Source organism: Archocentrus centrarchus, chromosome 8 (assembly GCF_007364275.1).
Source record: "Archocentrus centrarchus isolate MPI-CPG fArcCen1 chromosome 8, fArcCen1, whole genome shotgun sequence".
Taxonomy (NCBI): Eukaryota; Metazoa; Chordata; class Actinopteri; order Cichliformes; family Cichlidae; genus Archocentrus; species Archocentrus centrarchus.
This window is the reverse complement of record NC_044353.1, coordinates 12,087,043-12,104,152: the sequence shown is the minus strand read 5'-3', so window position 1 is coordinate 12,104,152 and position 17,110 is coordinate 12,087,043. Positions and strand designations below refer to the sequence as shown.

At 40.8% G+C, this 17,110-nt stretch overlaps 1 protein-coding gene across 1 annotated transcript; it reads left to right on the top strand.

The window, feature by feature from the left end:
* The first annotated feature begins 4,634 nt into the window (after window positions 1-4,634).
* Window positions 4,635-15,306, top strand: nptxra (neuronal pentraxin receptor a). Its single transcript, XM_030736040.1, is given in 8 exon segments — window positions 4,635-5,446; window positions 11,192-11,474; window positions 11,901-11,912; window positions 11,915-11,955; window positions 11,957-12,141; window position 12,593; window positions 14,334-14,513; window positions 15,076-15,306. Coding segments are annotated over 8 exon segments (1,650 nt in total). The 5' UTR covers window positions 4,635-4,729.
* The last annotated feature ends 1,804 nt before the right edge of the window (window positions 15,307-17,110 follow it).

The following is a 17,110-nucleotide window of genomic DNA, read 5'->3' as shown; positions in this document are numbered from 1 at the left end:
TGGATGACATCATCCACACAACTAAACAGGGTGATGCCCTAAATTCAGCAAGATTCTGAAAACATTCCTCAGGGATCTCCAATTCCACCACATCCCAAAAGTGCTCTATTGGCTTGAGCTCTGGCGACTGTGGAGGTCATTGATTACAGTGAACTCTTTGTCATGTTCAAGAAACCAGTTTAAGATGATTGACCTTTGTGACATGTGTCATCCTGGTAGAAGCATCCATCAGAAGATGGGTGCATGAGCCCCAGGGTGGCTCCGTAGTTGAGCAGGCGACCATGTATGCAGCATGGCTGTGGTGCAGATGGCCTGGGTCCTGTCTGACCTGTGACTCTTTGCTGCGTGTCTTCCCACTTTCCTGTCTCTCTTCACTGTTCACTATCTAAATAAAGGCAAAAAAGTAAAAAAAAAAAAAGGTTTTAAAAAGAAGATAGGTACACTGTGGTCAGGAAGGAAGGTGTGGTAAAATTAAATTAATTTGCATATTTTATAAAACAAAAGGTATAATTTTCTATAATACAACTTGTAGCTTTTATTGAAAGTGAAGTCCACCCATTAATAGAACCTTATTTACCATGCTTGAATCTGGTATACTTAGTTTTCAGTAGTTTCAAATAAATATTATTTGTGTTGAATTTATGAGGAAGCCATTCAGGGTCATTTGACAACAATATGCTGAAATAAATATACTGCAGTCAGCATGCCCTGTGTCTGCCCTGAAGCCTCCTGAATATTCTGGTAGGATATGCCCCAAACACCTCACCTAGGAGAGGCCTAGGAGGAAATCTGGTCAGTTCCTCGTACCACCTCAGATGGCTCCTTTCAATGTGGAGGTATATCAGTTCTACTCTGAGTCCCTCCTAAATGACTGAGCTCCCACCATATTTCTAAAGGGTGCACAGACATGCTCATTTCTGCTTGTATCCACTATCTTATTCTTTTGGTCACACCCAGAGCTCATGACATAGGTGATTGTTAGAACATAGATCAACCTGTAAATCAACAGCTTTGGTTGACCCCAAAGCTGTTGATTTGGGGTCAACTGGTCTGTTCACAGCAGACCAGTAAAGCAACCACATCACTGCTGATGCTGCACCAACCTCTTTGTCGGTCCCCAGCTCTACTGTCCCCTCACTTGTGAACGAGACACTGGGATACTAAACTTCTCCACTTGGGCAGTAACTTGCCTCTGACCCGAGAGGCTCAGGGACAATTGGCTCAGACTTACAAGATACAGGAGATACAAGATAAGAGAACTTTATTGTCATTATATTATTGACTTGAAGGTTTCATCCCATTCACTTCACACTCAACTGCAATTGGACCTCCAGTGCAAGCTGGAGATCATGGCTCAAAGAAGCCAACAGAACCAGAAAAAGGAGAGACAAGATCCTGAGACCACAGAACCCTCCACCCTTTAGTTGGGTCTAGAAATTCTGTCCATAAATATTATGAACAGAATCAATGACAAAGGGCAGCCCTGTTGCCAGTCTGACTTATTGCTGCAATGCAAACAACCATAACTGTCGTACAATACCAGAAAGACTAAAAGCAGTTAAAGCTAATCACACACAACAGGTGGTTATAGCTCCCATGTTAGGGCATGCTGGCATGTGAGAGGAGGAGCAAACAGTTGCTACTATCCTGTTGGGATTCAGGCACAAAGATAGCACCTTTTTCGCGTGGATCTTGCATTAGAGTGCTGGACAATCACATAAGCAGGTGGTGTTTTCCTCACTCCCAGGAGGGTCATTGCTGCTCACACTGGGGCTTGTAATGTAGCAGTGTCACTGTTCCTTTTCATGTGTGGCATAACCAGGGCATGCCTCTGCGCTCTCTCATCAATACAGTAGATACAGCTACATCTCTGACATTCAGTTACAAGATGGGAAGTTTCCCAGCCAGATGAAAAAGGTAGCGATAGCATCTGAGTCTTCTTTGAAATGACTGACAGTGCCTGTACTCCCCAGATATAATGTGTTACTTTAAGTTAACCAGGTATATCTAGTGAAATGGCTGGTGAGTATATAAGAAATATTGATTGCTGATGAAATAATGCATTTCTTCCAGAAATAGCGTAAGGAATAAGAAAATTTGAAAACCTTTCACCTATGTTCAGAAAGACAGGGGCAGAGTTACCTTGCCATATTTGATCAACACCTCAAGTGAGTGGGAAGAAGGTTATTGACTCCTTTCTGTATTTCAAACCATCACATTTGGTACTCAACCATCTTGCTGGCAACCTGAAATACACACTGCACTCATCTCACAGCTCAGATGGAGTATTATTGTCAGCCTGTAGGATTTTTTTCCCCCATGTCAGAGTCAGTGAACTCCCCATGAACTCACCAGCAAAGAGGTGTGGGTGCTGCATGGGACAACGATGTATTTCTTTTGTGAATTCATACAGGATATTAATTGTATTCGTTTTTTATGCTTATGAAGAAGCCAGACATGGAGTGTAGAAGTAGCTTGTGAAACCTTTGGTTAATTGTTGAAGGTTTGATAAATTACAGACATACATTGCTGTAAAACCAACAATACTAAAAAGACATGGTTTAATGGGAAAGCACCATTACTTAGTTTCCAAGATTAAAATGTTTGTACCTTCACACACACAGATTTGTATGTATGTATGTATGTATGTAGTATGTATGCATGTATGTATGTATGTATGTATGTATGTTATTATGTATGTATGTATGTATGTAGTATGTGTGTATATATATATATATATATATATAGAGAGAGAGAGATAGAGAGAGAGAGAGAGAGATATATATACAGTATGCATGTATGTATGTATGTATGTATGTATTGTATATATATATCTAGAGAGAGAGAGAGAGAGAGAGGTTTCTTGTATTAGAAGCAATACTTAACTTTCAGTCAACAAACTGAGCAGCTCTGAGGAAATCTCTTCACAGATTTCAGATAAAATCCTGTGGAAAAAATTCAATGGCAAAATGAAAAACTTCCACCACAAAAACCTTTAAAGCTCTAACACTGCAGAAGCACACAATACAAAGGTCAAGGGTGACTTAGATAATAAACTGAGCTCAGACTTGCTGGGCACAGAGTCTCACAAAAGCTTTTATAGACATAACAGATCAGCACTATGTTTCTATCATTAACTGGGCAGTGGAGTCCAGAATGTTTTACCCAGGCTGGCCTTCTTAATGCACTCACATCTTTAATACAGCTCAATGGAATAAAAATGGACCATGCTACAGCGCTGACCCTTTTTTTGTTAAATTTTAAAAAGGCCAAGAAACCCAAAGAAAATACAGTATTTGTTTAAAACAAAGCTACAAGAATTACTACAGGCAACATCATGCTGGGTTTTTTGTTGTTGTTTGTTTTGTTTTGTTTTGTTTTGTTTTTTTTGTGTGTGGTATATTGTGTGTTGTATGTTGAAGGTGCTGTTTCCATAGGAAAGATAACTACGGTAACACGTGCTACTGCTGCAGTGCTCAGATGTCAGTGTTAGTCACAGTTACTTCTATTTTAATATTCTGAAGCCCAAAAGCTTGAGCTGTTTCTGCTGCAGACATGTTGGATATCTTCTCCCTCACCCATCTTAAGTTTGACCTTTCAGTGCCCGTGACTTTGAGCAGTCTTTGGTTAAATCCCCTTCTTACATGTGTGAGAATGCACACTGCAGCACTCATTTTCATACAAGAGAGGCAGACTTCCCTCACAGAGAGACTGTTCCCACACCAGTCTATTTGCCTCGTGTAATTTTCTATCTAAAGCACATGCATAAATGTATTTTTTAATCAAATGTGTGTATCACACTCTTGGCCAGGCAAGTCTGGTGTAATGAAACTCCTTATTAGTTCCGGGTTTTTATCACGCTCGGTCACGCGCGCACACACACATTAGGGTCATCATTCTGTCATCTCTGCTGCTGTGGCGCTGCTCCACGGGGAGCCTCCAGGGTGAATTATGGATTTCCACACATCACATTACAGTATAGCACCCCTGTAATGTGTTGTTGAGCTGGAAAATATAGCTCTAGCCAAAGGCCCCAAAAACTAATTTTCTGATGTAATGGGAGTTTTTATGTATGCGGGACAAAGATAGTTTAAGGATGTGATGAAAGCTAAAGTGAAAATGGAAATTTGCGGAAAGAACAAAAACGACACCTCTTTAAATGTCTTCACATGTTTGCTGTAACATAGAATCTATTGTGAGCAGAAGACGGTCGCAATACTTGCCCCGGGTAGACTAGAAGAGTACACAAAGGTTAAAGTTATGCTGGAAAAGTTAGCTGGACACAGGGCAGGCGGGGGACAAAATGTGTCCTGTATGTGTTTTTACGTTTAACTTGGCCTCTCTCGCCTCCGCATCTCTCCCTCTCGTTCCGTCTCAGTATTAACAGGCTGGATTTTTGCCTGAAAACCGAGGACATGCGCGCTGAACAGGAGGAGGAGGAGGTGCAACACACACGATCTGCTTCTGATATTTTCTGACTCCATGATCACTCAATTATGGTGCGGAACTCTCATTTTCTATTCGCCTGTTTTTTCTCTTAAAGGGAGGAAGTGAGGAGTGTTTTTTCTCTCGTTTATATTGATTTTATTTCAGTAATTTTATACTTTATTTAGTTGTTTTGGAGAGATTTTGTTTATCACAGATAAGGAGTGTTATTAATAGATTTTTCTAATAATCGATCGCACCCGCCGCCACCCTGAAGTTCATTGTTATTATCTTGGCCGCCGGGATGGTGGCCTTCATCGGAGCGGTTATCTGCATCATCGCGGCTGTCCACACCGGATCCTCCAAGGCTGCCGCGGCACAACAGCAACCAGCAGTCGACACCCACTCGCTGTACCCGGACGCCGCGGCGCAGACACCCGCTGCTGCGGGTTCTATTGCCCGGCCTGGCTCTTTGGGTGCTCTCCATGGTTCTGAAACGCCCGATTCAGAAGCGCCTACCTTCAACATTGGGCTCAGCGGGCTAGATGGGGTCACTGGACTCACTGGACATGACCCGACAGTCAGTCGGCTTATCTGCACTCCAATTCCAGCCGGGGAGTGCAACCCGAAAAACTTTCAGCAACAAGCGGATGACCCATCGCTGTATGCAGGCGAAGATTGGGGATACCTCCGCACCACCGCGGAGGAGCTCCGGCAGACCGTTCTGCAGCAAAAGGACCAAATATTAACAGACCAGCGGACCATCAGGGAGCTGACAGGAAAACTATCAGAGTGTGAGAAGGGACTGGACGGCAAAAGTAGCAGCAGCGCGGGCAGACGCGGGAGCGCGGCGGCGCTGCGAGGAGGCAAAGGCGCGGCAGATGAGGCACACCTGGACCGGATCATGGTGCGGGATAGCCCGTCTTCGACGTCCGACGGTGTGCACTTGCTCACAGTAAGAGCTGTGGATGAACTGGAGCAGGCTATAACTCAGCTCAAAGACCGTATAGAGAAACTGGAGGTAGGTAGAGTGCAGAGACAATCACACATCAACGGTCCACACAAATCATCCTCTGCATACAAATAAAGCAACACATGACGGAGCTGTAATTAATCCCAAGGAGCAGTCTTTATTCACCACGGGGGGAAGAATCTCGCCACTATAAGACTGATGGAGAGGTAACTGTTTTAAATATTTATAACATACTCATTCCTACTGGCCACTGTGAAGCGACCATATTAATTTCTCCTTCACTCTAGAGCTCCCTTTAGGATTTATGAGTATGAGTGCTCCATCAAAGGAAGGATTTTCAAGTTTGAATGATAAGTGCAAAGGTATCAGAGAGGTTTTATTTCTGACGGTGCATTTTTTTCAATGCTTTATCAGGTGTTACTGGCATTGCTAAAGTGTTCATGTCAATTGATGATAACAATTTTCTGTATGTCATTACACCTACCATATTATATGAAGCCCACATGCACTGTTGCTAATTCTATTACCACAGATTGAAATGTCAAATTAATAGAAAGACAAAAGATGAAGAGTAAAGCAAGGAGAGCAGGGAGGAGGGGAAGAAGGGGTGAGAGCAAGAGGCAGTGAAGGAAAGAATATAGCAGAGTAACATCAAACACACTCTTACTTGACCAGATTCAGATGATTTATAACCTCATTTTGGGGCTAAAGAAATTATATGAATAATTCATGAGGTCTCTATGTTTGCTGAAAGCACAGGCTGATTGTGTTTCCCTGCAGTTCTGCTCCTCACTCAGTTGTAGTTTATGTAGGACATGCTTGTGTGGTGGGTCGCCTCCTTTGTTCAGTCTGTTTTCTGCATTGCCACTGTCACATAAAACCTCTACAACACATGCATGTAATCTCCAAGTTTGACACTTTTCAGGACACGAGGAATCTCTTAATTCTTCTGTAAACATAAGCTGAGAAATTATTTCAATGTCAAGGGAAACAGGAGGCATTATGTTTTTCCTTCCTCCACCGTTTCTACATGCTTTAACCTTTTATAGTGAAAATGGCTTTAAGAGCACTGCAACATCCCATGACCACATGGTTTCTTGAGGCTAAAAGTGCTTGTCTGTTTCCATCTTCTGTTGTGTTGTTTTATATGCTGCTCAGAAAACAGACTACCAGTGTATCATGTGGCCATTCTTTAGCAAATAAAGTTCCAGAAGATACAGACACTTCCATCTTAGACATGGGAGTGCCACAAATAACCTTCTTTCTCTACACTGCTGTCAGGCTGCTTTCATCCTTGATGCTGACTGAACTTAAGTTGTGCCTGAATCGAATTCCTGCGATGCTGCTGTTTCTACTGAAATCAGAAGCTGGTTTATCTTTTCTTATTTTTCACCACATATCTACAAACTGTTTCTTTTATCATTCAAGTCATGCTTCTCTGTACTGGAGCTACTTGCTCTGCTTCGGTGGCACGTTGGGGTTTTTACATCATATCTTGTGAGCCTTTGACTAAAGAAGGAGAACCCTGGTCAGGTTAAATCCTTGAACTTTCCTAGCTGTCTTCTTGCATGTGGCCTGCAGAGGCTGTTTTCGCAACATGTCTGTGCCTCAGCAACTCTTCATACCACTAGCTATGCCACAGAAACCTTCTACCATGATCCTCTTCATGTGTCAGGAGAGCAACTAATCTAAATTGAACATCTCCCATTAGCATTAACATATTAGCTTCAATATATTGTAGCAGAAGCACCATGCTGTGCTCAGAATTTAAATCAATGAGCAATATCTTCCTGGTTATTGTCTGTGTTATACAGTAAGTATCATTTTTTTTTCTATTCATATAAAAGATGATGCTTCCATTAAACTAGTCTGGTATGAGCATGAGGAGAAATATTAATTACTGCAGAGCCTGAATCTTGACTTTTGCTCTAGTGCCACTGAGTTTGGGGTCTTCAGTAACATACAGTCTCAACCAGTGCTGAATGTACTGAAATTTGCAGGATGAGTTGTAATAATGTGGATGCAGATGTTCCATCTAGCACCAACATCAGGTCAACACTTGACTTGTGAAACTCTTTCTATATTCACTGTGAATCACCAAATGTTACTATATAGCTCAAAGCACTATTGTGCTTGTAGCTACAACCTCACAGACCCACTCCCATGGCACTGCCATGATAGAACACAACAAGCTAAAAAATATGGCAGAAAACCTGAAACAAGTTCTCCAAACCACCTCCAAGATTACAGCAACAACTGTACAGGCAGTCACAATATAGGCTCACAAAGCAGGAGTAAGGCAAGCACCACATTAATGCCACTGCATGTTTATTTTGAAAGTATTTACACCTGCACATGTAAATGCTTGCCTTAAAGCTTAACCCCAGGCTCCAATACAGAGTTATCAGAAATATTTGAGTACACCTATCATGCCCACACAGGTGTCTCTCATTTGAAGCTCTGAGTCAGCTCACATGTTTTGAGTTTTTTTTTTTTCAATTTGTCTACACATTAAAAAAAAAATACCTGAAATAAAAGTAGGCACATATGGCATGAATAAAAACTTATATTCTTCTATGTCTTCAGATATTCATCAATTCAAAGCACAAGCTTGAGCTAGAGTATTATGTAAGATGCCCTTTACAACTAAAAAATGAAGCATGATGAACAATACTTTAATTCCACAAAACTGTCACGTTTAGGGCTGTGTGGTGGAGAGGGGTGGACCCAAATGCAGGATGCAAAACAGAATTAAGCTAAAACTGCTTTATTTGCAGATTAACTGAATAATACAAAAAACACAAAACACAAAAAACCTGAAATCTAAAACCTAGGCATAAACACTCATGAAGCCTGGGAGAAAGGAGAAAACAAATCACTAAACTAGAGATTACACAGCTAAGGAGGGGAAACACAACGCCGCAACAAAGAACAGAGAAAACTGAGGGCTTAAATATACACAGGAAATCAGGGAGAGTGGAAACAACAGGGAACAATAGGTGAAACAAATGAACCTGATAACACAGGGGAAGCTGTCATGGTCCTGGGCCAGTGGCCCAGTGTTTTTTGTTATCTTTTGTATTTGTCCTCAGTTTGTTATTTCTAGCTCCTTGTGTTTCATTGTGTCAGGTCTGCGTCCTTGTTCCCCCGTTTAACTTCCTGTTTTATTTTGATAGTCATTTGGTCTCTGTCTTTCATGTTCAGTTTTGCTTCCTTTGGTCTTGTTAGTATGATTAGTATTTCCTGTGTTTCCCAGCTGTTGCCACTCCCCTCATTATCTTGTGTATTTAGGTCCGGTGTTTTCGCAGCCTGTTGTTGTGTTGTTGTCATTTGGTCCCCTGCTGTGTCCTGTCTGTGTTTTGCCTTAGTCTCGGAATTCTAGTCTAGTTATCCTTCTGTTTACCTGGTTTTGCTGCTGATTCTGCCCTGCACTCGCCAAATAAAGCTGAATAGACACCTTACCTCGTCTTTCAAATTCTGCGTTGGGGTCCACTTCCTGCCTGCCACACAGCCGATGCATGACAGAAGCAAAACTAAACACAAAGCACAGGGAGCATGAAACTGTCCATAGCATCAATTTAGTGAACTTAAAGTAATTTTTTTTCTTTTTTGCTTAAAGATTATGGCATATTGCAACATTCTGGCAAAAGCCTCACTGACAGTTTTATTACTGATTTTATCAGAAAATCCACCCTGGTCCTGTAAAGTGGTGTTTTTATGGCTAGAGCAGAGACAAAGGATTAATCTCTCATCACTGGGCTGGAGTGACTGTTAAAGTACATGTTAATAGGATGCTGTGAGCATTTCATTGGAAATTCCATCAGTCATTTGTCTTTCTTGTGGAAAAAAAATCATTGCTTTCTCAAAAATCCTGGAGTATGCAGTGCAGTTGCATATATATGTTCAATATGTGTCTCATGTATTGAGTACAGTACATTTTCCAGGGATCTCTATATATTTGAACCACATACTATGAAATAAGATGGTTAGAGAACAGACTGGACAAGAAGGTTTGAGGACACTTGCTGAGTCTTCATTCACCTTGTTTCTTCCATTGTGGTTTGACTGTTTAGTGAATCATGTTATTATGGAATTGTGATTTTCTGTTACTTGGTGTCTGATAGCTAATTGAAAAAAAAAATCTCTTCAGACATGAAATGACTCATCTTATTTAGGAACTCAATAAACACATTTTTGTCATTTTCTCTGGAGCAACAAGTGCTATTAAGTTTAGACTGCTTTAGTCATGCCTCACTCTTTTAACAGATACTCCAATGGAAAATGAAGACTTAAAACTGAGAATCACAGCTTACAGAATAAATTGTGGGCAATGATGGAAAAGCATGCTAATGTTTAGCTGTGGTAAACTCAGAGATTCAATAAAGCCGCTTTTAGCTGCTCCCTTATTCAGAAGGTGCCACAGCAGGAAGCTCTGCATGCTTGATTTGGCAGACCTTTTACACTGGTTGCCCTTTCTGACACAATCACAAAGGGATTTGTGTATCCTCCTCTAATTATCTGGGGATCTTTTGCTTGCTAGGCAAATGTATAATCTAAAACTTTTATTTTGCCAAGAGTTGAAAAAAATCTGACTCCCTCATATCTGCCTATTCTGTATCAACCTGATTGTCTGAAGACTGAAAACAGTGTTATGCTATACCAAAAACAGATGAAATGACACTCGACACACTTCAAAAAGGGTTTTTGTGACAGGTGAAACCAGTTTATCTTGTGTTCTGGTTTTGTCTTGTGTTACTTTTTATTAATCTAATCATTGTAATAATAAAGGAAGGACTGGAGGGATACCTCTAGTTTATTTGGATTTATATTTTGCATATTCCCAATAAACATATCTTGTGAAAAAAGAAAAAAAAGTGAAAGAAGTTGGATTTTCAGGTTAAACAGTCTCTGGTTTGCAGTGGATGCAAAGACTGGAGATGCCCAGCAGCAGGATAGGCTGAATTGAAGCAGGTGGTTGGGGAATTGGAGTCCAGCTCGCAGTTAGAGTTTATTAGGGAGCGTGGCAGACGGAGAGTGGGCAGGCTGAGGAGCTGAAAAATCTGAGCAACAAGGAAAGCAGTATAAGCCTTGACACAAAAAGAATCAAGTTAGCTGAAGTAAACTTGCAAAGAACTTACAAATTTGAATTTAGTGAACGAAGAACATCTGCTAGAAACTGACATGCTGACAGGATGAAGTACCCAGGTAGATTTGTGATGTGAATGAAGCAGAGACATGGGGGCCAAAACCTTAATGGAAGTCATGGCATATGGAATGTCCTCCCCCATTAAAATATAATAAATCTGTAGTATGTTACATTTATGCAATGCAAAGCCAAAATGTAAAAATAAGACATCCTGTTTTTATTTGAGTTTATGTGCCAGACTAATTTTGCCTTGTTGCCAACCACACAGTGAGTGCAACAGGATAGAAATAGACTCGCATAAAAAAATCATGGTTCCTAAAATGCTGATGTCTTTCTGTAAGAAAAAAAACAAACAAACTATCCACAGCATATACAGACTCCTTATTAAACCAGGCTTTAAACGATCTTTTTTGCCTTTCTCCAGAACATAGAGTTAGTGTTAGGGTTCAGCACTAGGCTTGAAGTGGGTAAAAAACTTGCTGCTGCTTGTTCTTTTCTGTTCTAAATACATTACCCACACTGCTAGAATGAATAGATAAACACCCTAGCCATAGAGGCTATGTACCCCCCCCCCCCCCCCCCCCCCCCTTAGATTGTAAAAACCACATTGTGACCAAGTTTTCTTCCACTGACTCTCTCCTCTGCAGTCAGACATTGGCCCATTTCCTCACAACCAGACAGACAGCAACACCTCAGGAGTGCCAGAGGAAGGCAGGATGTCTGGTGGCCCCAATAGGTTCCCTGACCCCGGGCATAGGTCTGGTTCTGACAGCTCCTGGAGAATGGAAGACTTGGAGGGCGAGCTGGAAAAGAAGGTGCAGCTTCTTGAGAAAGAGAGGAAAGCCTTGAGGCTGGAAACAGAAAAACACAATCAGGAAATTGAGTGGGGCATCAATAAGCTACACCATCGAATCTCAGGGCTGGAGGAAGGTAAGGCTTATTAGGAAGGATAGAAAGGAAGAAGTAAGCAGAACATGGCGTTTGTGTGCACGCACACTTCAATGTGCTGTAATAAAAAGATTTTAAAATGATGATAGAAACGATGTGTGACTGATTAATCACTTGCAAAATGAATTAAGTCACTAATGATGAGAAATAATCTGGCATGAAAATAACCCCAGAGGTTCAAGTTTCTTTGGTTTAATCAAATCAAGCCATGGGGTTTCATTATAATGAATAAATTATGTTCAACTTGTGTAAAAGGAAAAAAAAGATGAGAAAGACTATAAAATTCATACCCAACTTAAAAACACATCAGATGTTTGGTGTGACGAAAATGCAGTTATATAATGAAAGCTGGGAAACTGTTTGATCTATTTAACGGGTTTCTCTTTGCGCTTTCTGTCACTTTCCTAGGTATCTCAGGGCATTCTTTCCAGAGGGCTACAGACTGTCCTTTCCAACACGCACAAAACTACATGTATGCTGTTGTGACACACTCCATCCCAAAGCTGCGAGCCTTCACCATCTGCCTGTGGCTGCGGCCTGCAGAGAGAGGCATCGGGACCCCCGTGTCTTACGCAGCTCCCGAACAGCCAAATGAATTGGTGCTGCTGCAAGGCCTGCACACTCCTGCTGAGCTGCTCATCAATGACAAGTACTGAGGGTCTCTGAAAGTGTCTGGAGCGAACATCTATTTCACAACTTCTCTGTAGTCTCCACTTCTTGGGTGCAGTGGATTTTCCATGGAGCTTACTTATATCACTGTCTTTTTATTAAAGTTTTTTTTCCCTTTGTACATACAAATAAAAGCCAGTAGGTATAAAGGAGTCAAATATATGACAACACTCAAACACAACTAAAAAAAAAAACACAAGGAAAAAAAGGAAGAATAATAAATAAATAAATAAAATACAACAAAATAATCCCTACAAAGTAACCCCATTCAGCCCTACCCAGGTCACTGCCCTAGGTCTGCACACTTCATCCTTACCCCCAACAGGAGCGGAGCATGTATTATTAAAAAATGAATTCACCTGAAATATTATTGTATATTTTGAAATGCGTCAAGAAAGGAGCCCCATGTTTTTTTTTAAATGTCCCAGTAGAGTGCTGAAAAGAACATCTTATTTTTCCAGTTTCAAGCAGGACATGAAGTCATATAACCAGTGTTTGTGTGTTGGAGGAGCAGCACCCTTCCATCTGATTAGGATTGTGCACTTTGCTATGAGAGAACAAAACAACAACGCTTGTTTTTTAGAGACTGGTAAGGGCAACTCCTCACCACTGATGCCAAAAAGAGCCAGGAGAGAGCCAGGTGTTACTGCAACTCTGAGGAGCTTATTGATCATATTTCAAATTATTTGATGATTGGAATAAAGGCATTGTTAACTCAACGCTAAACTCTACATTTTATAAAGTTGGTCCTCATCTAGAAATTTTAAGATTGGTGGGGTACATTAAACACAAGCAGCACTCTGAGAGCACAAACATCTGTGACAGCAGCTCACTCTCTGGGCAGTATTTATTTATAAGGCGATAGTTTTGTATTTTGTATTTTTTATATATTCATTTTGTTTTCTTTGTTCTTTTTAAATGTACTTCAAGAAGTTTGAAGTGCAGTGAAAGCAAGTGCAGGCTTTTTTTATTTGCCCTGTTGAAACACATTTTAATTTACTTGACATTATTTTGAATATAATTATTTTTATGATTTTTTTTACATTTATGTGGATATGGTAAATGTGTTGTATTTATTTCATTGTTTAGTATAATTAATTTAAATATTTAGTAATAACGGCCCTGTGACAGGCTGGCGACCTGTTCAGGGTGTACCCCGCCTCTCGCCCTATGACAGCTGGGATAGGCTCCAGTTTCAACTAATAAATCATTAAGTTGGCCTTGAAGGCCGTGGTGGATGTTAGCCAAATTTGAATGGATTGTTAACATGACTCCACTCTACACCTCTACAAAGTTTTATCAGAATTCATTCAAAACTTTGAGCGCTTGTGCTTACAGACAGAATGACAAGCATCCACACATGCACTCAAACACTACCAAAATGGTGCCACCTTTATAGTTACCTCCTTGGTGGAGGTAACTTGACTGCATAAAGGTGGCAAGGGTGGCACAGTGATGGTTTGAATCCACTAGCCAGGTGGCACGAGTTCTCTGCAGGTACTCTGGCTTCTCCCAATGTCAAAGACATGCTTGTTAGGTTAATTGGTGGTTCTAAAATGGCCGTAAGTGTGAATGGTTGACCCTCTCTCAATGTGTTAGTCCTGCAATAGACTGGCAACCTATCCAGTGTGTACTCCACCTCTTGCTTTATAACAGCTGGGAAGCTGTTAAGAATGAATGGATGGACTGATTTTAAAAAATTATATCCTAAATTTGAATTTCTACTGTCTGTTGAGGAAGAAAAAGTGTTCTGAATTAGCATACAAATAAGCAGAACACATCAAATGAAACAGCCAATTTAGACAAGCTAAATAACCCCATTCATGTGTTTAAATGACAAACTGAGATACCACCTTGGGTGGCACAGTAGTGTAGTGTAGTGCAGTGGCTTTAGTCACAATCCATTGAAGTCATTATGGTAATAGATGCCTGGAGAAAAACTTGTATGTCCTTGGAGGTAGCAGAATGTCTTTGGTGCTGGTAAAAAGCTGAATAACAGCCAGCTTTAAGAGGTGTTCTTATGACTTTAGAGCTGCATTTCTTTCTGCAACTGCAGTCTCAGCACAAGCTGCCTGATGACCCGTCTTACCTTCAAATATGTGGCACACCCAAAACATCTCACAACGACATCTGCTTCATCTAGACTGCCCTTTTTGCCCCCCCCATTCTTAGGTGGCTCAGTTGCCTCTGAACCTCTCCAGGGGCAGCTGGCAGCACATCTGTGTGAGCTGGACCCAGAAGGGAGGAGCGTGGCAGGCTTACCAAGGGGGGAGGCTGAAGGGGGAAGGCCACGGACTGGCTGCTGGACATCACATTCGACCTGACGGAGTGCTCATTCTGGGACAAGAGCAGGTGAATAAAAGATATAATTAAACAAATGAAGTTGTAGCTGATTAAAAGTAGGCAAGCATGGCAGCTTACTGAAAAAGTCAACTAATTTGTTGACTACTGCTGACTACAGCACTGCAAGCAAAAGTAGTTTACTGACTGCAGCTGTGGCTCTGCTTACTTATTGGCTTCTCTGTGAGCTGTAATTAAAACTAGAAAATTAAAGCATCAACAACTTGAGAACTTAGGTGAAAGTACATAAATCTATGAATTACATTATCTGCTCACCCGCATTGCGATAGCGGGCTAAGATGTGATGTTGTGAATGAGGTGTGTATGTATGATTAACATAAACAGGGGTGATAGCCTAGTGCAGCATCATCCATAGTTTAAAGAATCTGCTCCACATATCTGCTTTCCTTTTTTTGGCTTGTATTCATACTGGTCACCACTTCTTTTATTTTCCCAAATTCAAGTCCACACTTTTGCCTAAGGCAACAAAACAGCTAAAGCTGTACCTGTGTGCACAGGAAATAGGAGTGGCTTTATTTTATGCATCTAACTATCTGTTCTTCTTTTTCTTCAGGATTACCTGGGTGGAGGATTTGACTCATCCCAGGCCTTGGTTGGGGAGTTGTCCCAGGTGGGTCTTTGGGACCGGGTCCTGACGTCTAGCCAGGTTGCCAGCTTAGCCCGCTGTGGTAGAGTAACCCAAGGAAATGTGGTACCCTGGGCTGAGAATGGAGTTGATGTTTATGGTGGAATAACCAAAGACCCCGGAGAGCCTTGTAGTAAACACAGCAGGAGCTCTCAGTGAACTGCAGGGGAGGGTTTTGAAGGGAAAGATTCCACATCTGCAGTATTAACACTGACATGGGATGTTCTAAACAGTAAAAAACTTCTATAACTGTGTGGCATTGGATAATGGTTGTGTAATATGAAAAAAAAAAAAACTGTCAGTATATATTTAAATGAAGTGAGAAATGGCTTTACAATTACTTCTGAAACTCCGAACAGTCCAACAGATGCTCTTATCCACTGGAGAGATACAAATCCAGTATGCAAACAGATTGCAATTTTAAGGTACATATAGACCATTTTTAAAATTCAAAAGAACATTATAATAAGATAGATTTGCCTCATCAAAAGTAGCAATCAAAGGTGTTAGCAGTAACAACCGTTTTTAGCTAACTAGAACTTATTACCTATTTGAAAGGCTATAATCGCACCCTTAAAAAAAAACATTACATTTTGCAAAACTCACTTTCTTGTTGAGTGGTTTGAATGGAGGAAGCCAGCTAACTTAGCTTACCGAACCATTTCTTTACTCAGGCATGGAAACAAGGAGACATAAAAGTCCTCAGTTACTTTGTTCAGTTCAGTTGAGGTTGTGGATTCCTACAGATGCAGAATTGAATGCATTGCTACTAAAATGCATTTGATTCCTTATCATTCTATACAGACTGTTTTTAGTTCACATAAACTTCAGATGTAATCATGGTTGATAGCTGAGCAGCATTACTTAAAACTGAATTAGCAGGTTCTGATTGCCTCTGTGGGTTTTAGTGTTTAGTGGGCTGTTGAGTTGGAGCAAATGTTCATCAGTTGGAAGTTCAGTGTAGCAATCCAGGCTTCTTAACATAATGAACTCCCAAACTTCCTTCAATGTATATATTATGGAATCTTGTTTCCGCCACCTAAAAAAAAAATGTCATCCATAACTCAAAATTTTGAGTTAGCTCTGCCAATCGGAAGCTCTGTGGAGGACATCATTTCCTTGTTACCCAGAGCAGAATCGGGTAGAAACAGCATCAGTGCATCAGTGCACCAGTGCACGGCAAACATGAACAAACTGGCATCAGGTTCTTCAACTTTGAATGAGCAAATGATACATGTAACTGCATAAAAATTATAGAATCAACATTTTCATGTTGAGCTGTTGGGCAGCTGATGCCTTCTGCCTTCTGCTTTGAAATTTGAGTTATTTTCTCCAAATTTCAACTTGTTAACTCAAAATTCAGAGCCATGGATGGCGTGACTGTGGCGAACAGTGGCGGTAACAAGCTTCCATAGTATATGGCATAATAAAACCAGTAAAAGTGTTATAAAGAGCACAGTGTGAATGGGTGCAGCAGACATGCATTGTGAAGTTTGACGAGAGTGGAAATGTGTGATATAAATTCAGACCATTTGCCACATTAACAAGAAAAAAAGAATTACAGCTGATCATCCAGCATTGTGAAAGATCTTGGTTTCTCTCTAACACAACAATTTGTTGTTCATTCACTCACTAGATTTTGTACGGATTAAACAAATGAGTTAGTAAGCTCTGATGGCTCTTGGCAAGCAGATATTTTTACCTCTGAACAGTAGCAGGTGATGTGTTTCCAGCCTTTTTGCTAAGTTATCAGCTGCTGCAGCAGCATCCTACTTATTATAAACTATGTGTGAGACTGGCAATCATCTTCTTATCAAAGTCTTAACAAGAAAGCAAGTAAAGCTAATCCCAAGCTCTTGAGCCTTTTCCTTAAATCTGTTCAAATTAGTGGTTATTTAGTAGTCTAAATTGTGCAGAAATTAAAATATTCAATAGCACTTTATAATACGGTAGTTTGCACTGA